General features: G+C 37.9%; 1 protein-coding gene across 3 annotated transcripts in view; it reads right to left on the bottom strand.

The window, feature by feature from the left end:
- Window positions 1-5,138: 5,138 nt before the first annotated feature.
- creb3l2 (cAMP responsive element binding protein 3-like 2) overlaps window positions 5,139-21,061 on the bottom strand; it is a 118,680-nt gene continuing 102,757 nt past the window's right edge. For 2 of the 3 annotated variants that reach the window (XM_069903191.1, XM_069903193.1), the window contains 2 exons: window positions 12,485-12,731; window positions 5,139-11,445 (listed from right to left, as the gene is read on the bottom strand). In XM_069903191.1, the coding sequence (XP_069759292.1) occupies window positions 11,376-11,445; window positions 12,485-12,731 (317 nt within the window). In that variant the 3' untranslated portion in view covers window positions 5,139-11,375. The remainder of the gene's footprint in view (window positions 11,446-12,484; window positions 12,732-21,061) is intronic. The other variant, XM_069903192.1, reaches the window with a different exon arrangement.

Raw genomic sequence — 21,061 nt, 5'->3', positions numbered from 1 at the left:
ACAATGTTTTATGAAATGGAAATCATGTTTGGTAAGTTGGTTAGGGTCCTTTGAGGATGCAACACAATGTGGATGTGAGGAAACTGATATTTGGATTTCTGTTAAGCGTTTGATAAAGTGTCACACAAAAGGTTACTGTACAGACGTGAGCATTGGGTGGGATAATATAGTGGCATGGATGGGCGAGTGGGTCACCAGCAGAAAACAGGATGAATGGTTTATTTCAGTAATTAGTGAAGGGCTACAGGGATCAGTGCTAGATTCGATCCACATCAATAACTTGAACCCAGGGATTCAGTGTAGTTCAGCTGAATTTGCTGATGAGAAAAAGATAGTTTAATATGTTGCGAGAAAGACACAAAGACCTTGCAAAGGGGCATAGGTAGGGTAAAGTGAGTGAGTAACAATCTGACGTCATGTCAGAAATGAGGAGATCCATTTTTAAATGAACAATAAGGAAACCTGAATACAAAATCTCATAGACCAAAAAGGATCTGGGAGATTAATACATGGAACACAAAAGGTTAGTAGAAAGGAATAATAGATAATTAGGAATGTTGGGTTTTCAAGATTCAAATTTCCTTTATTATTTAATAGTACAGAGCATGTACCATTAATGTTACACCAAATTAACTTTTGCTCACCATTAGTGTTGCCCAGTGCTCTTTTACAGTAAGAGAAACAAAAGAGAGCGCTTTTAGAGTCTGAGTGTCCGTGGATTCACCCCCAGTGCTTCTGCAGCCACATTGATTCCTGTTTGATGGATCGGCAACATGATCACAGGAACTCTTCTTGCCCTGCACACCCTCTCAAATCCCAGTTCCATTACCTGGTTCCCATGATTCAGTCTTTAGCAGCCTGCAGCCTGTGTGGGTCCTCCACCTGAAAGTGGCCTGCAGGCTGTGTGGGTCCTTCAGCCTCTAGAGCCGAGCCCCTTGCTGGCTCTCAGTGGGGGTGGGGGTGGGGGGGGGGTTTGGTGGGGGTGGGGGGGGGTTTGGTGGGGGTGTTCTTCCCATTTCTGGTGCCCTGGAGTCTGCAATCTTGTGGTCACAGACCGTCAGCTCCTCTTACAGGCCGTTTAATGCCAGCATTAGGACTGGGCGGTTGAACCCTTCGGAGAACTGCTGTGTCTTCACTCTCTTCACTCCTGAGTCCACACCAGCAGTCACACCTACCATTACAGCAGTTTTGACAGTGACACCATTTTTATTATCTTTTTATCCCTATACTTTTATTTAAACTTATATAATTTTTGAAAAAATTAAAATTGATCGATACTGCACGGTAAAAGCCTATTCCGTCCATTGAAATCCATGCCACCCAATTAACCTACCAATCCCATATATTTTTGGAATGTGGCAGAAAACTGGCATAGCTGTGGAAACCCCACACTGGCCATGGGGAGAACAGACAAACTCCTTACAAGACAGTGGCAGATTCGAACCAGCGTTACAGGCGCCGTGATAGTCTTGCCATAATCACTTCGCTAACTGTGCTGGGAGATAGATTGTAAAAGTAAGAGCGCTTTGATGCAACTTCACAAGGCACCAGTGAAACTGCAGCTGGAGTACTGCATTAAATTGTTGTTTCCATTTTTCAGATATGATATGCTCACTTTGGAGGCAACCGAGTTGTTTTCTTGGAGGAAGTGGTTGATGTATGAAGAACCTTTATGCAGCTTAGGGTCAGGAAGAATGAGGTGAGATAGCTGAAACATACAAGGGGAAATTGATAAGGTGGATGCTTGAAACGGTGTTCTCTTTTGCTTCAGAATCTCCGGCTACCCAATCAAGTCAGAGATGTGGGGTTGCCGATGGTTTGGACTGGAGACTGCGTGGCTGCAGAAGCACTTGAAGTAAGTCCATGGACACTCGGTGACTTGGGGGAGAACGAGAACTCTCTTTTGCTTCTCTTTTTCTGACTGTATGGGGCTAATGGCAAATCTTTGTCTGCCTTATGGTAGATAAAAGGAAATTTTTTATAGTATCACATTTTTCTGTTTTTACACAAAAGAATCTTGAAAGCTGAGGAATTTCTTCACTTTGTGAGTCATGAGAGCTGTGGAGGGGAGTTTATGAATATATGAAGGGCCGACATTTACACAGGAGAGTGAGCGCGAAAGTGGTTGAAGCTAAGATTGGATCAGCCATGATCTTACTAACTGGCAGGGTAGTTTTGAGGGGTCCTGAAAAAGGTCCCAATCAGATATGTTGATTGTCCATTTCCCTCAAGTGTACTGCCTGACCTGCTAGGTCCCTCCAACTCATTATTCACTCTTGATCAGTCCAATCCTTTACATTGCTGCAGCAGTGTATTTTCCAGGAAGTTGACACCACAATCTCAGTGCACCAAAAGTGGAGGGAGTTTTGCAATGCCAAGAGAGTACACATAACTCAGCTATTCACTGTAACTCAGTACACATGATAATAAATAGATCTAAATCAAAAGTCTAAATCTGGATGGGAGGCAGATTCTTATATTCCCTCTTCTGAGAACTGACTTGAGCAATTTTCTGTGAAAACTCAAAACTCATCAATTTGACATGCAAGTGATGGAAAAGCATTTTCCCAAGTAAATATACATGGTTTCTATTGATTAGAAATGGTATCCTGACATCACAAGATACGGAGATCCATTACCAGCCAAGCATCGAGTGTGGTTTTTGAAGGAAAAGTTTCTTCCTCATTTTTACCTGCAGCATAAACCATTCTCATCATCTTCAACTTCACAATTCTTATGCTGAGGAGAAGGTCTTTATACAATGTTTGCGTGACACATTAGTTCACAGACTTAAACAAATTATAACCTGGAGAATGGCAAATTGAGGATGGTAATGTCTATCCTTTCATTGAATAGCTTCAAGCTATCATTCTACAATGTCAGTGAATTCTAAGCACATAGGAACAGTAGTCCATGATCCATAATCCACACAGCAAAACATTTACCTAAACTTTACTATAAAAGCAGATGCAGTTTGGCAAGGCTGTTAATCCAAAAATCTGCCAGTCTCTCTTTTAGTTACAACCAGCGCATTCTCCACACTTCATGACACCATATGGATGGATATAACAGAATGAGCTTGTATAGACTGGAAAGATAGAGGATATTTTAAATTCAAGGAAGCTAGATTCCTTTTCACAAGTAATTGTTCTCCAATTATGAAGCATTTATCTGGCAATTTTCTTTTGGCCTAATTTTATTAAAAATAGAGAAGACTCAATTTATTTTATAAAAATAGTTCAAGCTTCCCTTGGGCTAAACTAAAAGGCTTTGTTCTTTGAGATTCATTGGCACAAAAATGATTTGTGATAGGAAAGGACATCAGGTGTGTGTCTCGCACACATCTTGTTTGCAAACCATCTCTCTTCACAACCTTGTCTTTCTCTCTGCTGTTTTTGCACAACCATTTCAATCATTACTTTTTCCAAACTGGTTTAATCATTCATCCTTTAACCCCACTTCCAGAATTCTACCTCATTTGTTAATTGCCTGTCGTGTTAAATGCTCTTCAAAAGTCATTTATCTTTAAGCATCTCTATAATGTTCACTAGCAAGTTAGTTGAATTGGACTTGATGCTTTCAATTCATGCTAATTCTGTATCAACAGAATTTGCCTATTAGATTTCTCAAAATAAATTTAAAGCACTTTGTTGGCAACTATCTAATATTAAGGTAACAACATATCAGCTTTCAGACACATTTTTAATGTTGTTATTAAGCAAATTATCCTGAAACTTCCAAGTACTCAGAAAACTTTGATGATTATGTCAAGGGCTGATAACGCCTCAAACCGTGCATCTTGGCGCCTCACAGTTTGGCGGGCAGCAGCCTCCTTTGAAGAAGACCGCAGAGCCCACCTCACTGACAAAAGGCAAAGGAGGAAAAACCCAACACCCAACCCCAACCAACCAATTTTCCCTTGCAACCGCTGCAATCGTGTCTGCCTGTCCCGCATCGGACTGGTCAGCCACAAACGAGCCTGCAGCTGACGTGGACTTTTTACCCCCTCCATAAATCTTCGTCCGCGAAGCCAAGCCAAAGAAAGAAAAGAAAAAGAACACTACTTTCATTACCCAGGAGCCTTAAATGTGGAGGAGGTTTTCCCCAATCTTCTCACTGTCTGCAGAGACAATTGTTTTTTTTTTTAAAAAGAGGGAATCATATTGGATCAAATATAATTGACTGGAGAATGCAGAGGATGGAGGAAACATGGGAACCCCCTTCTGGGAACTTGCTGGCCAAATGGGCTTTTTTTGTGTCAAACAATTCAATTCTATGGTTTTATGAGATTTGACTTTCCTTATTCATACAGAAGAGACTGCGGACACTGGAATCTGAAGCTAGTCACAATCCTCCAATAGATTGTTTTTCTGTTGAAAATCCTCCAGCTATATTTCCCCACTATTATTGGTGACTTCACTATCAATTTCTTTGAACTCTCAATTCTGCTTATGGTTTACCCTCTGGTTTTAAAAAAAAATGCCACTGTAGGCAATGCTCTCTCCTCTTACTGCATGAAGAGGGACTTTGGATTCAAATCCCTAGATCTCCAAATTTGGCAGCATAGGTGGATAAAGAGGTGAATGAGGCACGGGGATGGGAAAATCCTTCATTGCTTATGGTAGGCCACCTCAAATGTATTGTGTTCACCACACTACAGCAAGAATGTGAGCACTGGGGCAGGTGCAGAAGAGAATCATCCAGGGGCTGGCTGGAATGGAGGCTTCTGGTTCCAAGAAGAGACTGGACAGACTGGGTTTGTTTCCCCAAGAGCAGAAGAGTCTGAGAAGTGATCTGACAGAGGTACACAAAATTGAGGGCAATAGTGAAAATTTGTTCATGGAGAAGGGAACAAAGACAAAAAGGTACAGGTTTAAGATGAGATTTGAGGATTTTTTTTTGTTGCCCCTCTCCAAAGTCTGGAATGCATTGCCTAAAGGGTAGAAAGCAGAGGCATAACATTTACGAAGCTTTGACATAACCATGTGAATCACCAAGGCATAACATGGGTAAAAGGGATTCGGGTACAATATTGAGCATGGACAAAGTGGGCCAAAGGGCTGTACATCTCTATAATGTATCCAAGGTCAATAATAATCATCAAAATTGAAAAATAAACAAATGCCAGTCTTATAACATTTATTTTACTCTGGAAAATATTTATTTGCAATGGAAAGAAGCATAACATACCATACAATTTATATATATAAAGAGTCATTATTAATGAAAAATGTTTTTGTAGAGAATGAAATATAAACATTCCTAATCCAGAAAAAGAAAAACAAGCTTGATGCATCCTGATAATCCGTTTATATCAGGAAAGATACAACAGTATAATTATACATGTGCTCAGCCAGTCATTTCAGGTGCTTCACTTTTCCTCTAAAGTTTCAAATTACCAAAACAGTGTGGAAAATCCCATTAGTTCCATGTCTAGTAACTGGTAACCTTGGGCCCAATGCATTCACACTGCTGTTCTTTGGTTCATTTGAATTAGGGTGCAAGAGTTCATTCAACTGAACTGAGGAACTGGAGCTTAACTACAATAAGATGGCACTTCTGAAGGATCACAGTTGCTAAAACATTTCTTACATACAACTATAGTCTTGGATTTAGAGTCAGAACTCCGTATTAAATGAATATAGTATTGTTGCACATGACAACCTTGAAAATGTGTGCATTATTCAGTTGCAGATTAATTGCATTCCATGAATGAATGCTAGAAATTGTCAACACTTCCACTGGTATTTCATTTGTACTTTGCAGATATCTCAAAGAGCAAGGGCTTTGTATAGCACATGCCAGCAGACTGAGGAGGATGGAGAGCTGTCCAAATTAGACAAACCAATAATTTCAATTTGAATTCTCTTAATCTCCAATTACTTGTTTTTAAAACATAGTGTACTTCCTGGCATTGATAAGTCAATGAGTGTTCATCAGATGCTTCCTGTAAAAAGCAATTGTTTAAAATTTTTGTGCTTTTCAAAACTTCTAGCATTGGTAATGAAACACTTGAACATGTTGGAACCATTGTGCAGAAAAGGGGTTTCGTAGATTGCAACAAATGTTAAAATGGTCTCCGGCCAGAAGGGTGAAGTGTTTATCAAGGGTAGCAGCGTGCAACATATTATTAATGGATTATAAAGAATAAATGCAAGGAAACTATAAATAAAAACAGAAAATAATGGAAATATATGGTAGGATAATTACATTTATATGCTGACCATCTATGATGCATGTTACATTCTTGCTTAATATATTTGACTACTGAAGTAAACTGCTTGCTTATTCATTTTCTGGATAATGCATTTGGGGACATGATTAGTTTGCTGGCTTGGAGCATCGACAGTGAAAGGGATTTGTAAAAGGTTTTCAGAAAAATCTAGAAAGAACGAGAAGTCCAGAGGTGAGATCTACACAAATGCATTTCAACACCTGCAGCTTTTGTGTTTCTGCATTTCAGACAAGTTTGGCACAGTAAATCAGAAGTTGTGTATCAGATTGTCCCAGAATAAAGAATCTTCTTTCAGATTCATTCACAAGAGGCTTTGGTTAAAGTGTAGCATTATTTCAATACACAGTTCTTGACATTTCTTTCAAGGCATCACTTCCAACATCAATGAGAACTCCATTATCTTGCCAATAAACTGCAGAAATCATCAACAGGTTTGAGATTTTGCTTTTTAAAAAAAAATACACCTTACAAAGAAGTACACCAAATATTTTATGACCACTTGTGTATAGTACAAATCTGTAATAAAAACTTGAAAATATTGCAATACTGTGACCTTAGTAATTAGCAACCTACAAAAGCAACTGAATGAGCCTTTTACCCAACTTGGACACTGCTTAGCATATTCAAAAAAATCACTACTTTAAAACGTAACTTTTAAAATTTGCATAATGAGCCAAAACAGTTTAGTCGGTGAGATTTTCAGTTTTTCTTTTCGTTTGTATGTAGATAAGGGGACCTTGAGTGTGCTGGGGACATCATCAATAAACCCAAGGCCCAATTCAAAAACTACTTAATACTTCTCTGACCACATGTTAATTTATTGGTTCGATTTGACACATTGCCCACAGAACAACATTAAATTCAGAAGGAAGAGGAAAGGAAAAAAGATAGGTATTAAATAAATGTTACATGCTTTCAAACCTGTCAGGTTATGGATAGATGATTAGGTCAGTTGTTCCACAGATTGAGAACTGCAAGGTTGTGGAGTGGGGGAAAGAGGAGAAGGAGCCATGTTTTACGTGGCATGTCTGGAAAGAGCAAGAGCAGCAAGGATCACAGCAATAGAGTTAAAAATAAGCCCACTTGCATCAGGTAAAATTATTCAATTCTTGCAAGTTGTCAAGGAGTGAGAGAGGTGCCTACAGTTACTTTAGAAATAGAAACAGTGCTTTTTTCCCAAAACCAAAAGACCAACCTGGGAGAGGTTCAGTCAGGTTAGAGAGGACAGCAAGGCCAATACATCAATCAATAAGGAAGAAAGAGGATACCACAAATAAATATCCCACCCTGTCAGAATTTGGGGAAAAATAGGTTATTTGCAATTTCACTGAATGCATTCTCCTACTTTCAAATTCAATTGACGTAAAAGTCTGTTCATTCAACCTTTGATTGCTTGGAAATCCTGACAGTTTGACAGCAGGTTCGCTCATTGGTTGGGAGTGCCATTAGGGTGCACGGCAGGATGGGAGCCTGAAGAAGGTGCATGGCTGGATCAGGATTTGGAATGTGGATATGCACAAGGATAGAGTCGGGATCCAGAGGGCTTGTACATCTTGTGCTTTCTTTAATTTCACCAAGTTCACTGCAAGAAGGTTGGTTTTTGTATCTTTTTTAAAAAAAGAAACGACCTTTTCAGCTGCAGAAAATAAATTCAGTGCATTGTAAAATGTGTAGTCAATAAACCCATTATCAAAATGTATCACACTATTGTTTAAATTGCAAATTAAAAGTGCGCTGTTTTTAAAAATCGGGAGCAAAATCCAAAAACCTGGAACCAAAGTTCTGAAGGTACCAGATTACTGGAGTTGAACTCTGCAAGTTTACTGCCAAACCTTCAAGACCTCCCATTTGTTCCTAATTGGTGGACATCAGTATCAGGGTTGAGTCAATATACCAAAAAACCCAGAGATCTTCCTCCTAAGTAATATAAAAAACAAAAGAATTTGGACTTGATTTGGATGGTGCACAAAAAAGATTTGTTAGGATAGACCTAGCTGTAGCAAAAAAATGTATTATGTCAGCCTGGAAATTAGAAGATAACTTGAGAATACAACATGGTATATAGAAATGAATAAATGTATTCCATTAGAAAAAATAACCTATAATTTAAGAAATAATATTACAATATTTGAACAAATATGGGAGCCATACATGAAACACAATAGAGAAAACCTACCGGGGACATCTACCACCTAAAATGACAGGAGAAGGGAATGAAAAGAATTGACTCAGTGGAATTTCTTGTTTATTTTTATTGAGTGACAACATTGTTTGACGGGTTTAATGTATCTTAGATTCTGAACTTTAAATGAATGGGAGGGGAGGTAGGGAGGGTGGGATGGGAAGGGGGGGGGGGGAGAAAACGACACTGTATATATTTGAAAACGAAAATGTATGTATCTTGATCAATGTGGTTTATAGTGTGAAAAATAAAAAATTTAAAAAAAAAAAATGCTCCAGGAGAAAGAATTACAATTCCCATCTTTGTTTAATATACCCAAGCTTGCCTCGAAGGATACAAATACAATTTGTTTTGTGTTGTTTAAATTCAATTGTTGGGGCAAAGAAAAGCAGTTGCAAGAAGCAGCTAAAACCAATGCAAGGTCTTGTAAAAGTCAGAGATTGATCTTGTCAATAGCCTTTTTTTTTTTAAAAAACTAATAACTGATTTTTAAACAATTGCAAATATAAAATGGTCCATGAAAATATGTGCAAAAGGGCAAGTCTCTTGAAACTGGCTGTAAAGCATGGGAGTGGATTTCTCCAACATTGGTCTTATACAGGCATTGACAAGGGAAGGTCATCATAAACAAAATATCTTTGACCGTGATGGTCAAATACAGAGTTTAAAAATGCAAATAAAACTTCTGGAAGTTTCATCTAATTCTACCATAAACAAAATCTCCTTGGGATCAAGATGATATTCATGCTGAGTTTAAATGCTATTATTGCAAGAATGAAATCAAATCAACCATTAACAGCCGCCTTTGGCAACTCAGTGACCGAGTCACAGACATGCAGAGGGAGGATGAGCAATTTTCTGCGCTGGTAAATTACGCTGCTTTTGGTTTGAATCAACATGGTAGATCTAGTCAAGTACACTTCACCATCAGAGAGAGTCAGTGCACCATATTAGGCAAAAGCAATTCCAACTGGTAGCTTTCCTCAGCATCTTATTTAATGATCACCTCAGGTTATTGTGTTTAAAAAAAAATAACCAAGCTGGTTAACTTTCACTTGTAATGCTTTCCTACATTTGTAATAATTATTCCACTGTGGGAACAGATTGGCCCTACTTGAAGTTTATTGTTACATGCAGTGATAGTTTGTTTAAATGAAAGTTGGCAAAGAAAAATGCGCTGCCATTGGGGACTTGACCTGCCTAATGGACATCAAGTGGCCATTACCTCCAATGAACTGAATAGTTGAAAAATCATCTCCCACATTAATTTACTCCAAATTCTGGTTGCTGGTAGATTCATTTCAAATGGAAGGCTTGGACTGCCACCAAATTCATATTTGATAAAGAAAATGACTATTTAGTAACAGGGCTTGGAAAATGAAATAAATAGATAAAATTAATGATTGAATAATTTAGAGTCGGAAGGAACATCCCATATATAGACATGAGGAAAAATGATCACTGATGCTGCTTTAAAGTGTGTTCGAATGGCAGAAATGATTTGCAGAAGTTTACAATATAGAAGCCATTTGGCCCATTGTGTATGAGATATTTTCTCTTTGGTCATTGAAAAAACACAACATTGACACTGTGGTCAAAGCATTTCAAGGAATATTGCTCATTCCGTAAAAGCCACCAACATTGTCAAAAGCTACCCACTGCCCTGTTGGAGATCAGCTCAGGTTTTGCCTGGTAGCAACAATTTACTTTAAAGGAACAGTGAAGCACTTAATATCCAAGCTCCAGGATGTCTGGTCAATAAAACTTGGCATTAGTGAAAGCTAGATGCAAAAAAAAACATGCAGACTGGTTTTTAAAATCTTTACTAAAAAAATATAAAATGCAAAACTTGGTAAAAAATAAAATCACTAAAACCCCAGAGGAGGCGACATAGCAACAAAACAAATAAAGGTCATATATAAACTTTACAGCTTGTGAAGGAGAACAGGTACATCTGGCACCAAGCACTGCAAAGGGCAATGTGAAATCAATATTATGGAATGACTGAAAGGCAAAGGTGAACCAACCTCCAAAGGGCTTGCTAACTGTTCTCTCCAAATTTGGAAAATATAGCAACTAGCAAGATCAATTATGGGAAATAACTGAGATAACATCAATAGTTCTGGACCTAGGTACAAAATTTGCAGGGATAATATTTCTATTTTACAGTTGCTGAGCGAGGCTATTCTTTTAGTGAGAGGCAGGACACATATGTTAAGAGTAAATTTGGCCACTCTATGGACAAGATTGTTGATCTTGTGAAGCAGCATTAGAACACCTCAGAAGAAGCTGGTGCCCGACAAGTCTTTGGCCAAGGACTGGCAGCAGAATGCAGTGGGATTCTCTTACTTTTTGGGAGGACACAAATTTTCCCTTGTGCAAAAGGATCAAAGAAAGAAAGAAAATCACTTGTTGATGCTGGAGATCTGTATATATATATATATAAAAAAAATAGAAAACTGGCAGAGCATTCCAGCACCTATACAGAGGTGAAACAGTTGTTTTAGGTCAATGGTCATACAGAGTTAGAAAAAGCTGAGAGATAAACAAGCTTTAAGAGAGAAAACTTGTGATGCATTTTCCAGTCCTTATGGATTGAACACTAAAGTCAATGCACTAAAATTCAAACTAATCACTTCTGCTGGTCCTGAATGCTGAAATTTTAACCTAAAGTGAGATCCAACCCCTTAGTTTGCTCAAGTAAATGGCTCGTTGCTTTCAGCCTGTACGAAAAAAAAGAGCATTTTTTGCCAAATTGATATATTTTGTGACTCATTTCCAAATACAAAGATATTAATTTATATAAATTAATAAACAAGCTGGCGTTGTAGTACAGGAAATTATGCAGTAAGAATCTGATCCTTTCCTGGAAGGGTGATGGGCAGTCTGAAATAGGCATTATAAAAAGGAACTGCTTTCACAGTACATTAGGATTAAAGCCACCTTATGCAGTAGCTTTTATGATGTTGCATTGACTCTTCTGTCAATTTCCACAGCAGTTCCATTAATCCCTACACTGGGAAGGACCCTGAAATTGAAGCAAAATATAAAGAATAAATGAACACAGACATGTTGAAAGAAGAAACATTGTCAGATTAAAGTCAATCAATTAATATAGAAAACAAAAATAAGAGTATGGCAAGAAATGCAATTGAGGAAGGATTTATTTTCCAATCACAACTCTGCAGAAAGATGTACAACCCTTACTCTATCATTACATTACTGGTACGACGCGTTCACAGGAGCTGACTGTGCATAAATACAACTGATTCATGTTCAAGGAACTCATGTGGACACAAATTCGGAACAACTCCAGAAGCAGCGCAAAACACCCTGTAGCCCAGTTCATAGGGAATCGTTGTGTGGACAAGATCTCCAAAAATCCCATGAAGCCTGGGGAGAGGACCCTGCAGGAAAGCTGACCACGGCAGCGGACCTGCAAGGAGTTCGGAGGCCGAATATCTTGCAACAGTTTGCAGGCACTGGAGATGGGCTTGTGAGAACCAGCTATCAAGATCGAGACTTGTGAGGGTGCCAATGGCGAGAAGGGTCTCAGGTATTACGTTGTATTGGAGGTTCAGAACCGGGAGCTTGGAACAAACAGGAGAACCATATGACTGCAGAGGCTTTGGGAACACAGGAGGTGGATCTGCAGAACTTGGTGTTTCAGAAGGAACTGTTTTGCTTTTCACTTATTGGTGGGGAAGCTGGGCTCCTTGTGTGCCTTTGCAGCAGGCAAAAATGGACACATTTTGTATATTTATATTCATGGCAATAAAGGAATCTTGAAATGAGAAGCAATTTTTTAAAATATACAGACTAAGTGGAAAACAAGAACATGATCCAGAAGGACACAAAATCTGAAAAATAATACCATTAAGTATACTTGCTATCTCTGGAGCTATCAGGTTTATTTTATCAGTGTCATTATCAATGCAATTACATTTTGGCTTTTCCAAAGCAATCCATGCCCAGTAAAATATTTTGCTGATTTCTCTTTCCCATAATATTGACTACGTTAAAAGAAACAAGGTGATTTACAATATTGTCAGGACTAGGAGCCATACCGTTGTGACTGGAGCTCTATCAGGACTGCATTTTCTGTTCTTGTTTCATTGGCTATTATATATTCTTCTGCTGGTTGCTCCGTGTGTGCAACTGCTTCCTGTACTGAGCTCCTGGCTGTGAGGAACTGTGCCAGTCGTGCTCTTTCTCTAACAGCTAATTTCTCCCACGCATCTGTTGACATCATAGAACTGAAGTCGTCTTCAAAGCCAGGGCGCTCCTCATAAAATAATAAATGTCTTGAGCGAACTGTGAGAAATAAAGTTATCAGAATTTAAGGCTATATTTTTCCCTCTATCACAAAACCTTTTAATTCTCCATGCGAAACATCAAATGGTAGCTAGAGCATACAACTGCTTCAGACTTTATTTTATTTTTTGCATACACACAGATTTCCAAGATTATCATCCATCTATCTCTGTGGGTTCAAGCATACCAAATGATAATTCAAATTATGCTTTTTACATTTTTATGCTTAAGAGACAAAATATTAAAAAAAATAATTTAGGGTTCTTCAGCACAGGAGCAGGAGTAGCTGTCAAACCTCTCCAAACTTTCCCCCATTATTCAATATGATCTTGGCTGATCTTTGCTTGCCTCAATTCCTCTTCTGGGTCAGATTTCCACAATTCTCAATTCTTTGAACTTTCAAAATGTATCTACCTCCATCTTAAATATTTTTAATTATATATTTTCCACAATTCTTAAAGGCAGAGAGTTCCAGAGACACAATCCCCTTTGAAAATAAATCTCTATGCAACTCCATGTTAAATACCAGCTCCTTATCTTGTAACTGTGTCCCTTTGTTCAAACTCTTCCATGATATAAAACATTTCAACATCCTCCACTCCAATGATCTTGTAGGTTTCAATAAGATCACCCTTTATTCTTTTGAACTCCAAAGAATATGGCTGCCAAACTGTTTAGCCTCCCATGACAGGGAAAATGGTGGGGTATTGGGGACAAGGCAGCTGACTTCAGTATGCTGGTCCCAGAATCCTAAGGTGATGGTTGCATGATTGGTGAACGTCTGTGAAGATGCTCCCAGGATATCAGTAGCAAGGATCAGTAGGACCTGGTAATCTTTGAGGCTTCTGGTGAAATGTGTTTCAACTCTATTCAAGGCCTGCTTCATTGGTATCTTGGACATCATTAAAATTACTTCTCAAAATGTCTGTAGTATTTTAGAAATTAAATGCACAATGATTAGGAGCCCATTAACATTTTCAAAGATCACCTGTACCAGATTATTATTTGTAACAATTAGAAGTTTTAAAATATTGTTTTGGAATAATGGTTTATGGGAAAATTGAAGATATACTATAGTTTTACAACAGCAATGAGAAACAATTCAAAACTCAAAGTGAATCACAAATATTAACCATTAGAGCAAAAATCTGGAAAGTTACTAACATTGACTATTGGTACAGCACTGACTGCAACACGGTTAAGCTGGATTTGTTTATAAAGGCTGGATATATGATCAAAATGTTGGTTAAGATTTTGTAGGGAACTGCTGGCAATTCGATCATCATAGACATTACCACAAATGGAGGCATGTCGTGGATTAACAAGAAGGTCCCAACAGCTAACAGGGGAGCTCCAAACTTCTCAAATGCTGGATACTTTGGTGACAAATGCTTCTATACAAATCACATTTTGTTAAATTGTTCTTTAAATAGTTGTTTCAATTTATTTTAATGTTTAAAATCATTTTTTTGGGATTTAAATATGGGTTGACATTCATAACATTTAGAAATTATGTAAACATGTTTAAATGTCAAAAACTTAAGAAATATTCAAAAGTATTCACCACTGAGTAGGCCAAAGGGCATGGCTTAATTACTCATCATTTTTCTTCTTGCCCCATCCCCACCACTCCCCCCCCATTCCCACCACTCCCCCCCCATTCCCACCACTCCCCCCCATCCCCACCACTCCGCCCCCATCCCCACCACTCCCCCCCATCCCCACCACTCCCCCCCCATCCCCACCACTCCCCCCCCATCCCCACCACTCCCCCCCATCCCCACCACTCCCCCCCCATCCCCACCACTCCCCCCCATCCCCACCACTCCGCCCCCATCCCCACCACTCCCCCCCATCCCCACCACTCCCCCCCATCCCCACCACTCCCCCCCCATCCCCACCACTCCCCCCCCATCCCCACCACTCCCCCCCATCCCCACCACTCCCCCCCATCCCCACCACTCCCCCCCCATCCCCACCACTCCCCCCCATCCCCACCACTCCCCCCATCCCCACCACTCCCCCCCATCCCCACCACTCCCCCCCATCCCCACCACTCCCCCCCATCCCCACCACTCCCCCCCCATCCCCACCACTCCCCCCCCATCCCCACCACTCCCACCCCATCCCCACCACTCTCCCTCCCCCATCCCCACCAAGTGATCCATGGAAAATTGAGTTCAATAACAATGCAATCCTCTTCCACTAGCAAGTGAAGATCCTCATTAGTCAAGGAATGGTGGGAAAAATTATATTTATAGAGGTAATTTAGTTTATGTTTACAAAAAAACCTGCATGGGATGGCAAGTAAAAATCACTTGGACATTTGTATGGACATAATTACTAGATGATTATAGCATGGAAATTGTTTATTTTTGGCTCACCAAGTATACAGACCATTAACCATCTATTTACACTCATCCAACATTAATTAATATTTTTTGCTTCCCTCAAATTCTCATCAACTCTATGACCCCCCCACCAGACTTTACACTTCACTAGACTCCCCATGTCTTTGTGATATGGGTGGAAACCAAATCCTGGAGGAAATTCACTCAGTCACCCAAGGATTGAACCTGGGTCTCAAATGCTGTGAGGTTTTGGTTCTGCTTGCTGCACCACTGGGTTGTCTCAGCATCTATTTCTTTATTTAATTCATACTTAACATTGTTTCAAAAACAAAAAAATCAGTGATTAATGTTAATACTAAAACATATGAGAATTTATGTTCACAGTAAAAAGGAATGGGAATATTGAGGAATGCAGCAAGGTGGTCAAGTTTCTGATCTATGACAAGCACTGTTGAACCAAGTGAACATCAGTACAACACTGATTATATTGGCAAAGGAGTAGTGAAGCTACAGGATGATGAGAACTTTGGTTAGAGAGATGTAGAATGCTGCACTTAGGGTCAGCCTATTAGAGTAGTTGTGTGATAAGCATAACTCCTCGGTCCAGAAATGCATCTACTTAGAAACTGGTTTGCACCTATTGAGCAGCTGATAAACAAGCATGGCCCATTGATTTGTGCATCATTATGCATTCAAGATCTTTGTTGAGCATATTCCACAGTAAGGCCCAGGACTGTGCTGTCTTGGGAGAGGCCAAGGGCCGGAGGAGATTAGAAGTGAGGAGGAGAGTTAGGGGTCAAGCAATCAAGGAATGAGGGAGAGGACCAGAAATCGTGGGGCATTAACTCAGTAGTTGAGCATTTTAGAAATGACAATCAGGGTTGAGATTGATTGTTGAGTTACTGTTGATCAACAGTGGAGGTGACCATTGGTAGAAATATGTAAAGGCTATTCAGCACACCAAGGATGGGTTGGTCGAGTGCAGGAGGCCTGAAGGAGTGGTAGGTATGCAATTTAAGGCTGGGTTCTCAGCACTCATCCCCATTAGGTACTATAAAAGCCCGTCTCTTGAGAAAGGTGTGGCCTATACCAGTCAATAAAAATTATGGATGTGATATCCAGGCAGACCCCTTTGGTGGGATTGGGCAACCCCTTTTCCATCTCTGCTGACCGTCCATAGATAACTGGGTAAATCCACTTACCCAACTGATACTTTTTTCTGAATTCCATTTCAACCATCCACATCAACAAATGTGCTTCAAGTTATCAAAGGAGCTCTAAGTTATTGGCTTCCAGAATTATTGGTTTTCAATTTTAACTCATTACCTATAATCTGCTGCATAGACAATGTTTTAATGCTACACACTGATTTAATAATTTTACCAGCCTTAAAATTCAATACGTGATAGAGAAAGAAGGCTATGAAATACCTGAAAAATCAAATTAACACATTTACTGTACATGATTTAACTAAAACTGTTTAATTGGACAGAAATCAATTTGATGCCATATACTCCTTATAGACTTCTTTTTCCTAAACATATATTCCTTGGGATGGGGTTGATGTTTTTGACCCATCCCTAAATTGCCCTCAAGGTGATGGCTGACAGCTGTTTTATTGAACTGTTATAGACCTTCTGATGAAGGTGCTCTCATTGTGCTGTAAGGGAAGGAGATGCAGGATTTAGACTGAGCAGTGAGGAGTTAATGGAGAGAGCTATTTCGGTCAGGATTGTGTGCAACTTGGAGCGGAACCTGTATTCGCTTGCTCCTGTTGCCACGGTCTTTGGTTTGGAAAGAGCATTTTGTAGATGGTACTCACATCAGATATTGCACTGGTATATACAGTGGAAGGAAGGAATGTTTCAGGTGGTGAATGGCGTACCAATCATGTAGGCTGCTTGTCATGGACAGTTTCAAACTTCTTACACATTGCTGGCACTACACACATGTAAAAGGAAAATATTCCATCAGGCTTCTGACTTGTGCAGTGTTGATAGTGGATACACCAGAATGCCTAGATCTGTCTAGGTAAATGGCCCTCTGTTTAAAATCTTGACTAATGGGATAAACTGCAACTGGATCAGGTGCTGGACATTTTCTTTTTTTTTTAAATTTTTTATTTTTCACACCATAAACCACATTAACCATGATACATACCTTTTCCTTTTCAAATATATACAGTGCCATTTTCTCCCCCCCCTCCTCCCATCCCACCCTCCCTACCTCCCCCCTCCCGTCCATTTAAAGTACAAAATCTAGGATACATTAAACCAGTCAAACAATGTTGTCATTCAATAAAAATACACAAGAAATTCCACTGAGTCAATTCTTTTCATTTCCTTCTCCTTTCGTTAATTTAGGTAGTGAATGTCCCCGGTAGGTTTTCGCTATTATGTTTCATGTAAGGCTCCCATATTTGTTCAAATATTTCAATATTATTTCTTAAACTATATGTTATTTTTTCTAATGGAATACATTTATTCATTTCTACATACCATTGTTGTATTTTCAAATTATCTTCCGATTTCCAGGTTGACATAATACATTTTTTTGCTATGGTTAGCGCTATCTTAACAAATCTTTTTTGTGCATCATCCAAATCAATTCCAAATTCTTTGTTTTTTATGTTACTTAGGAGGAAGATCTCTGGATTCTTTGGTATATTGTTTTCTGTAATTTTATTTAATATTTGGTTCAGATCTTCCCAAAATTTTTCTACTTTCTCACATGTCCAGATTGCATGAATTGTTGTTCCCATTTCTTTTTTACATCGAAAACATCTATCAGATACTGTTGGGTCCCATTTATTTAACTTTTGAGGTGTAATGTATAGCCTGTGTATCCAGTTATATTGTATCATACGTAACCTCGTATTTATTGTATTTCTCATCGTTCCAGAGCATAACTTCTCCCATGTTTCCTTTTTTATCTTTATATTTAAATCTTGTTCCCATTTTTGTTTAGTTTTACCATTTGTTTCCTCATTCTCCTTTTCTTGCAGTTTAATATACATATTTGTTATAAATCTTTTGATTATCATTGTATCTGTAATCACATATTCAAAGTTACTTCCCTCTGGTAAACTCAGACTGCTTCCTAATTTGTCCTTCAAGTAGGATCTCAATTGGTAATATGCCAGCACTGTATCTTGAGTTATATTGTATTTATCTTTCATTTGTGCAAAGGTTAATAATCTATTTCCCGAAAAACAATTTTCTATTCTTTTGATCCCTTTTTTCTCCCATTCTCTAAAGGAAAGGTTATCTATTGTAAAAGGGAGTAACTTATTTTGCATCAATATTAGTTTTGGTAATTGATCATTTGTTTTATTTCTTTCTACATGAATCTTCTTCCAAATATTGAGTAGATGATGTAATACTGGAGAACTTCTATGTTGTACCAATTTTTCATCCCATTTATATATGTGTTCAGGTATCTTTTCCCCTATTTTATCTAATTCTAATCTAGTCCAATCTGGCTTTTCCCTTGTTTGATAAAAATCTGATAGGTATCTTAATTGTGTGGCTCTATAATAATTTTTAAAGTTTGGCAGTTGTAAGCCTCCTTGTTTGTACCATTCTGTTAATTTATCTAGTGCTATCCTCGGTTTCCCCCCTTTCCATAAAAATTTTCTTATTATTTTCTTTAACTCTTTGAAGAATTTCTCTGTTAGGTGTATTGGCAATGCCTGAAATAGGTATAATATCCTTGGAAAAATGTTCATTTTAATACAGTTTATCCTTCCTATTAGTGTTAGTGGTAAATCTTTCCAATGCTCTAAATTGTCCTGTAATTTTTTCATTAGTGGATAATAATTGAGTGTATATAGTTGGCCGAGATTTTTATTTATTTGTATACCTAGGTATCTTATTGCTTGCATTTGCCATCTGAATGGTGATTCCTTCTTAAATTTTGAGAAATCCGCATTATTCATAGGCATTGCTTCACTTTTATTTACGTTAATCTTGTAACCCGACACTTCTCCATATTCCTTCAATTTCTTAAATAATTCTTTTATTGATAGTTCTGGTTCTGTTAAGAATACTATAACATCATCCGCAAATAAACTGATTTTATATTCCTTGTCTTTTATTTTCATCCCTTTTATATTATTTTCTGTTCTTATCAATTCTGCTAGTGGTTCTATAGCTAACGCGAACAATAAAGGTGATAGTGGGCATCCCTGCCGTGTTGACCTGCTTAAGTTAAATTGCTTTGATATATATCCATTTACTGTCACTTTCGCCAATGGTCCCTTATATAATGCTTTAATCCAATTAATATACTTCTCTGGTAAACTGAATTTTTGCAATACTTTGAATAAATAATTCCATTCTACTCTGTCAAAGGCCTTCTCTGCGTCTAAAGCAACTGCTACTGTTGGCGCTTTACTCCCTTCTACTGCATGAATTAAGTCAATAAATTTACAAATATTGTCTGTTGTGCATCTTTTTTTAATAAATCCAGTTTGGTCTAGATTTACCATTTTCGGTACATACTCTGCTAATCTGTTTGCTGATAGTTTAGCTATTATCTTATAATCTGTGTTAAGTAATGATATTGGTCTATATGACGCTGGTGCGAGTGGATCTTTCCCTTGCTTTAGTATCACTGTAATTATTGCTGTTTTACATGAATCTGGTAAGCTTTGTGTTTTATCAATCTGGTTGATTACTTCCAGGAGGGGAGGAATTAATAAATCTTTAAATGTTTTATAGAATTCTATTGGGAATCCATCCTCTCCTGGTGTTTTATTATTTGGTAATTTTTTTTATTATCTCTTGTATTTCTACTATTCCAAATGGTTCTGTTAATTTATTTTGTTCCTCTATTTGTAGTTTTGGAAGTTCAATTTTAGTTAGAAATTCATCTATTTTCCCTTCTTTCCCTTCGTTTTCAGTTTGGTATAATTGTTCATAGAATTCTCTAAAGTTTTCCTTGATCTCCTTTGGATTATATGTGATTTGTTTGTCTTTTTTCCTTGATGCCAATACCATTTTCTTAGCTTGTTCTGTCTTAAGCTGCCATGCTAGAATTTTGTGCGTTTTTTCCCCTAGTTCATAATATTTCTGTTTTGTCTTCATTATATTCTTCTCCATCTTATATGTTTGTAGTGTTTCATATTTTATTTTTTAACTGCCAATTCTCTTCTTTTAGTTGTATCTTCCTTCATTGCTAATTCTTTTTCTATATTTACTATTTCCCTTTCCAATTGCTCTGTTTCCTGATTATAGTCCTTCTTCATCTTGGTTACATAACTTATTATTTGCCCTCTAATAAACGCTTTCATTGCATCCCATAGTATAAACTTATCTTTCACTGATTCCGTGTTTATTTCAAAATACATTTTAATTTGTCTTTCAATGAATTCTCTAAAATCCTGCCTTTTGAGTAACATGGAGTTTAATCTCCATCTATACATTCTTGGAGGGATATCCTCTAACTTTATTGTCAATATTAAGGGTGAATGGTCCGATAATATTCTAGCTTTATATTCTGTTTTTCTTACTCTATCTTGCATACGAGCTGATAACAAAAATAGGTCTATTCTTGAGTATGTTTTATGTCTAGCCGAGTAATATGAATATTCCTTTTCCTTTGGGTGTTGTTTCCTCCATATATCCAAAAGTTGCATTTCTTCCATCGATTTAATTATAAATTTGGTTACTTTGTTCTTTCTGTTAATTTTTTTCCCAGTTTTGTCCATATTTGAATCCAAATTCAGGTTGAAATCCCCTCCTATTAATATGTTCCCTTGTGTAACTGCTATCTTCAAAAAAATATCTTGCATAAACTTTTGATTTTCTTCGTTAGGTGAATATACATTGAGTAAATTCCAAAACTCCGAATATATCTGACATTTTATCATTACATATCTCCCTGCTGGATCTATTATTTCCTCTTCTATTTTAATTGGCACATTTTTACTAATTAATATAGCTACTCCTCTTGCTTTTGAATTATACGACGCTGCTG

Source organism: Narcine bancroftii, chromosome 11, assembly GCF_036971445.1.
Source record: "Narcine bancroftii isolate sNarBan1 chromosome 11, sNarBan1.hap1, whole genome shotgun sequence".
Taxonomy (NCBI): Eukaryota; Metazoa; Chordata; class Chondrichthyes; order Torpediniformes; family Narcinidae; genus Narcine; species Narcine bancroftii.
This window is presented reverse-complemented; position numbering and strand designations above follow the sequence as displayed.